The 6,079-nt window shown below is 60.3% G+C and overlaps 1 protein-coding gene across 1 annotated transcript in view; it reads right to left on the reverse strand.

Moving 5' to 3' along the window:
• MON1A (MON1 homolog A, secretory trafficking associated) overlaps nt 1–5,359 on the reverse strand; it is a 6,976-nt gene extending 1,617 nt beyond the window's left edge. Inside the window, exons 1-4 of the mRNA XM_006770604.2 lie at nt 5,193–5,359; nt 2,261–2,400; nt 683–1,168; nt 3–112 (exon numbers count right to left, since the gene is read on the reverse strand). Of these exons, the coding sequence (XP_006770667.1) occupies nt 3–112; nt 683–1,168; nt 2,261–2,387 (723 nt within the window). The 5' untranslated portion in view covers nt 2,388–2,400; nt 5,193–5,359. The remainder of the gene's footprint in view (nt 1–2; nt 113–682; nt 1,169–2,260; nt 2,401–5,192) is intronic.
• Nucleotides 5,360–6,079: the final 720 nt, after the last annotated feature.

Here is a 6,079-nt window from a genome sequence, read left to right on the forward strand (position 1 = left end):
TGGTAGTAGATGTAGAGCAGCTCCTGCGTCAGCTCCTGCGCCGACTGCCGCGTGCGCGCCACCGCCACCAGCACCAGGGGGCTCCGGCGCACGAACACGACCTTGTAGCCATCTGGGGGGGAGGGGAGGGGAGAGGGGAGGTCGGCTGCAGCCCCCTCCAGGAAGCCCTCCTGGACTGGCCTCACCCAACTCCTTCAGAGCCCTGCCTCCTGGCAGCTTGTCGCTTTCCACATCCTCTCCACCCTTCCTCTGAGCTCTGCACACAGTAGGGGCTTCAGGATGGTGAGAGAAACAGCGGCTCACGGCCCCCTTTCCCTGAGGGAGCCAGGCCTGTCCCTGCAACTTGCCTCACAGACTAGCACCCGCTGAAAGCAGGGAGCACTTCAGAAAAACACGCTTCCTGAGCTAAATGGCAAAAGATCGGGGAGGGGGGTCTCAAGACCTGGGGTTTTTGGGACACCTCCCCAGGCTTCCCACCCTCTCCAAGGGCAAAACCCACATCAGAGCCACCTTTGGCCTCGACAGCCCTAGGGGGCAGTCAGGGTGGTTGTTCGCTGATCAGTGAGTGGAGGGCCTGCCCTGGGCCACAGCGCACAGCCCATCCTCTGGGCCCCGGGAGTCCAAGACCCGCTGGGAAGTGCCCATGGCTGGGGAGCCCTCCCAGCCCCCTCAGGTGGCTCACCCGCGTGGATGGAGCGAATGGCGTTCTTGTCGGCCTCCAGGAAGGACACGAGGGCCACCATGACCCCCATGGTGCTGGACAGGGCTTCCTCGGACCCGTAGCGGGAGTACACGGGCTTCCCCGCCTCGCTCAGCACGAACACGTGCTTCTGGTGCAGCCGCCAGGCCTCCGCGGCCTCCTCCTCCTCGCTGTCTCCGGCACCCTCCCTGGGGGGCTCTGTGGCCGGCCTCCCGGAGGCCCCCGGGGGTTCCGCCCAGTCCTCCGAGCTTCCCGGCAGCATCTCCTCCTGCAGGTCCCGGGCCACGCCTGTCAGCTGGGTGCTCAGCTCACTGAAGTCCTGGCTGATCTGGCGCATGTCCGCGGGCAGTGGGGGTGGGCCCCCGGCACCCTCCTCGGAGTTCTCCCCAGGAGCCGCCCCATTCTCCGGCTCAGTCAGGTCCTCGTAGGAACGGGCGTGGACGAACATGGCACCCTCCTGCCCGGCACCTGCCAGCCAAGAGCACCAGTGCTTAGAGCAGCAGCCGCCGGCAGGCCCCTCACCAGCAAGGTGTCTCCCAGAGGCCCTCGCATGACTGCCTGTCCCTCTTCCCTCTGTGACTCACTGTCCGCCTGCGGCTCACAGGCCACCAGGCTCCTCCACCAATCACACGGGGGGCAGGCCCTCATGGCTGGGGCAGCTGCTGTCTGCCCGCCTCTCTCACTCGCATCTGATAGCCTTGTCATCCCAGGCACACGGGCCTCTGTCCACCTGCTCCTTGGCCACACTCAACACCGCCACCTACCCCAGGGCTTCTGCACCTGCGCTTCCCTCCGCCCGGAAGGCACCGGCCCCTCGCATGGCTGGCTCTGTCAGCTCTCAGCAAAGATGCTCATTGCCTCCTCAGCCGACCTCCAAGCCCAGCACTGTGTGCCTCCCTCCTGAGTGTCTCCTGTGACACTTGTCGGTTACTGTCCCCTCCCTCACTGTGATGGGGTCCCCCCACGGGCCGGAAGCTGGCTGTTCACTGCTGTGTGCCCGGTCCCCCTGCCCCTGGGTGCCTCCTGTGCTCACTGCGTCTCCCCCTGGGAGAGGCCACACCACTGACAGGGCCACTAGCCTGTAACTCCCCCAGGGGCCTTGTCAGTCTTCCTCTTCTGATTTCTGGGGGGTTTTTTTGACAGAATAACTCAACAGATATATTTTGGGTCTCTATTATGAGTTCAGCTCTGTACTAGGCATTGAGGACACAACTGCTCTGCGCTCAGAGCTCAGAGGGAGATGGGTAATACACACATAAAAAATAAAATTACAAAATAACGAGTGTTCTGTACAGAGCAGGCCTGCCTCACGAGGAGGCGACATTCACACCTCCTCGCTGGAGCGGAGCCCCCAGGTTCACTGCAGACACGGGAGGGAGGAGGGCCCAGCTGGCGGCAGACAGCCCAGGGCAGACTGAGCTCGGTCCCCTGCAGGACCCCCTGCCTCTGACAAACGCCCAGTGAGCTGAGTACACACGGGATTGCATGGGAGGGAGAGAGGGAGGGTATTGGGCCCACCTGGGCTGCTCTAGCGGCCAGCTGTGCACACCCTGCCCGTACCTGGCTCCATTCCCTGGGCCAGCCCCGGGGTGGGGCTCTCTGCTCTCTCCACACTCTGCCCATCGGCTGGAGCCAAGGTGCCCTGGGGGCACTCGATGCTTCTCTTCCTCTGCATGTCCGCAGCCATCCCCTCGGACCTCCTGTGGGGCAAAGGGAAGGCATCATCAGGGGGGAGGGGGGGCGCTGGCAGGGAACGCCGGCATCCTTAACAGCGAGTGAGCATCCCTCCCAGGACCCGCTAACTCAGTCCTCTGGGGAATGGACTCTGAGGGTCCCCCCTGGATAATGAAGCTGGTTGCCCTGACCTATGTGGCTCAGTTGGTTGAGTAACGTCCTGTGCACTGAAAGGTCGTAGGTTCGATTCCCGGCCAGAGCACATGCCCAGGTTGTGGTGACACACTCTCTCTCTCTCTCATTTTTCTTTTCCTGATCATAAAAAGAAGAATTCATGGTATCTATTCATTGTCGAAAACTTGGAAAGGACAAAAAAGTATAAAGAAAAGATGTCATTTTCCCACCATACACATTTCCCACTGTTCACACTTTAGTGTATTTCCTTCTGGTCTTTTTTTAAATGTATATAAAATGTAACTTTTTTAACAAACTGATATCAGCACGTAAAGCTCATTGAATGCCTAGGCAGCGTGCTAAGGTGCTGTGAATTAAGTCAGCTATTCCCGATCACTGCTCTCCAGGCAGGCGCTCCTCCCGGGCCAGCTCTAGAGATGAAGGAACTCGTCTGGGAGAGTAAGTGCCTGGCCCCATGTCACCGCAGGAAGGAGGCATGAGAGCTGGGCATTGAAACAATTCTCTGTCCTGATACCTTTCACTGAACATCCTAACATTCCTCCATTCAAAACGGAGTTGAGCCCGGCCGGCGTGGCTCAGTGGTTGAGCATCGACCTGTGAACCAGGAGGTCACGGTTCAATTCCCAGTCAAGGCACCTGCCCGGGTTGCGGGCTCCATCCCCAGTGTGGGGTGTGCAGAAGGCAGCCAATCAATGATTCTCTCTCTTCATCGATGTTTCTCTCTCTCCCTCTCCCTTCCTCTCTGAAATCAATAAAAGTATATTTTTTAAAACAACGGAGTTGAGCAATAGTTTTCTTTCTGGATATGTAGGCACTTGCAGTATGTTCTCTGGGGGCCTTGCCTGCAGGGAGACTTGTCCCCGCTAGGAATCGAGTGTCAGGAACGTCGCTGGAGAGGGACCTGGGTTGACCTGGTTTGCTTTTATCAGTCTCAGTTTCCTCATCTATAAAATGGGGACAGTGGTAACACAGACTCATCGGGGTGTGGAGAATTAAATGAGATCATCCATGTAACCTGGTTACCCCGGTGCGGAGTAGGCACGGTACAGCACTCAGCTGCTGCCATTCGCACATGAGGACTGTTCTTACTTAGCATTCAGACCACGTGCAGCTGCACTTACAGGCCCCCCCCCCCTGGTCTCTGTCCTGTAAAACACTGAGAGTCTGCTCCCCCCGAGCCAGGCCCAGAGGGAACCGGCCTGAGAAAACCTGTTTCTGACTTTCTGAAGTCAGTGAGCTCTGGCCTGAAGTGACCCACCTGTGAAAATGGGCCCAAGAGCTGTCTACGGGGCTAGGGCGGGGCGTTCCTCCAGGCTACCTGGCTCCTCCTGGGCCCTGGACTCGCAAGAACAGACCATTCATTCGCTCTCTGCTGCTGCTGGAAGTCTCTCCCAAGTGGAACTCCTTGGTCTGCCACATGTTCCTGCCCTTTGGCCTTGCATCTCCGGCTCACAGACCCACGCAAGGTCTACAGCAGCTTACCCAATGGCCCCTGGGGCCACTACCCACTGACACCTTGTGGCTTCAAGGTATCTGAGTCAAGCCTGGCTGAGTAGTGCCCACATGGAGTGGGGGTAGAGTCCGCTGGCCAGGGCTGGTGGACGCCCCTTCACCACAGCTCCCCTGCCACCTGAGACCATGCAACATCTCAGCATCTCCACGGCCAATCTGGGGACCCAGCCAGAAGCCCTGATGCAGCAAACAGCTCTCCAGACACTTACCCTGGACACTAGGCAGGGAGCAAAGCCCACCCCGCCCACCTCTGGATCCCTAAGCTGGACAGTGAGGCTCCTGCGAGGCTGAGCCTGAAGCGCTGAGCAAGAGCGGGCTCTGGGAACCAGTCCCAGGGGCTCCCGGGGGCCCCCCTCAAGCAGCTTCTCGGGGCCGCCGGGCTACTTTGCCTAAAGGTGCTCAGCTGTGACAGGCGCCAGGCCAGCAGGCACCTCCCTCCCTCAGGCGCCCGCCCTGAAGGGGAGAGGGCCTGGCCAAAGCCCCTCCCAGCTGGCTCCCTCTTCCTGCTTAGAGCGAGTTCCATCCAGCCTTGACCCTTTGGGGAGTGGCCTCGGGGAGAGAGGCGCAGACAGGGCCAGGTGAGGCTGAGCGGGGGCGCTTCCGCAGGATGCTGACTCGGGGCTGAGAGCTGGCCACGCCCCTCCCTGACAAAGGCTGCGCGCCCGGCCCTCGCGAGCCCGAGCCCAGAGAGGGGGCTCACCCAGGACGAGGGGCGGCCCAACAGCCTGAGCCCGAGCACCCCGGTGGGCAAGTCCCAAGGCCCAAGGCACGATCAGGGGCTGCCCCGCTCAGCCCAGTCACCTCTGCGGGTCCTGGAGAGAACTCCGCGGGCGGCGAGCGTGCACTGGGGGGCGGGTCCTTCCCGGCCACTGCCCGCTCCAGGACTTCGCCCTCCCCGCCAAGGGGGGCTCCAGGCCTCGCTTTTGTATCCCCCAGCTGGGGACCAACCGCTAAAGGACCCCCGGGAGAACCTGTCCTCCGACCGCAAAAGGCAGCGCGGACGGCAGGACCCCTTCCCCCGACCTGCCGTTTCCAAGCCCCTCCCTCCACGGATGACAGCTCGCCAGTCTCCCGGCGCCCCCAGGCCACGTGGGTTGGCAGTCGGACCTACCGGTTTCTCCGGGGCCCCCGGACGCACAGATCGCCGGTCACTGCCCTCTGCCGGACCCCCGGGAGGGCACCGGGATCGGGCCGGGCCGGGACTGAGAGCGCAGGTTCGCGGGGCCACGACACCCTGTGGACACCGACATGGCCACAGGGGGGACCACCGCCCCCGCCCACCTCAGTGACCTGGCTGAGGTCATGTGACCACCTGGTGGCTTACACAGGTGTCCTGATGCCCGGCCAGGAGCCTTCCAACCACCCTCTCCTCCCTGAATTACATTTTTATAGCCCTCCGTATGGCAAACTAACTTAAAAGCGAGAACAATTTCTATTAAAGAACCCCCGCCCCCGCTTCCTCCGAGTCCCAGTCCCGAGTGGACCAGAGACCCAGACCCCCCGCAGCTAGAGGCTTATGTCCAGGGAGAGGAAGGCACGTTGGCCTTGGTCACTTCTCTGCCTGTGGGTGGCCCTGGAGCGTGGAGAGCGTTGTAAATGTCTGTCGGGTTGTAAAGGAGGTAAGCACATCAGTTGTTGCTAAGAAAAACATCCTTTTAGCCACGTTTTAATACTATACTGTCAGGCTCTAAAACAGTAATTCTCAAATCTGACTGCACAAAGAGTGACCTGGGGAGCTTAAAACAGAAACAAAACACGAACGCCGGACCCTGAGGGGCTCGGTTGGTCAGAGCATCTCCGGATTTCCTCTCCACCCTCTCCCGGCAGGTTGCCGGTTCAGCCCCTGGTCAGGGCGCGTACAAGAATCAAACAATGAATGCATACATAAGCACAACAACGAACCGATGTTCCTCTCTCTCAAGTCAATAACTAATAATTAAAAAACAAAGCACGAATGCCTGGGCCCCACCCCTAGAGAATTTGATCTAATTGGATTGG

This window comes from Myotis davidii, unplaced genomic scaffold (genome assembly GCF_000327345.1).
Source record: "Myotis davidii unplaced genomic scaffold, ASM32734v1 scaffold663, whole genome shotgun sequence".
NCBI classification, from domain to species: Eukaryota; Metazoa; Chordata; class Mammalia; order Chiroptera; family Vespertilionidae; genus Myotis; species Myotis davidii.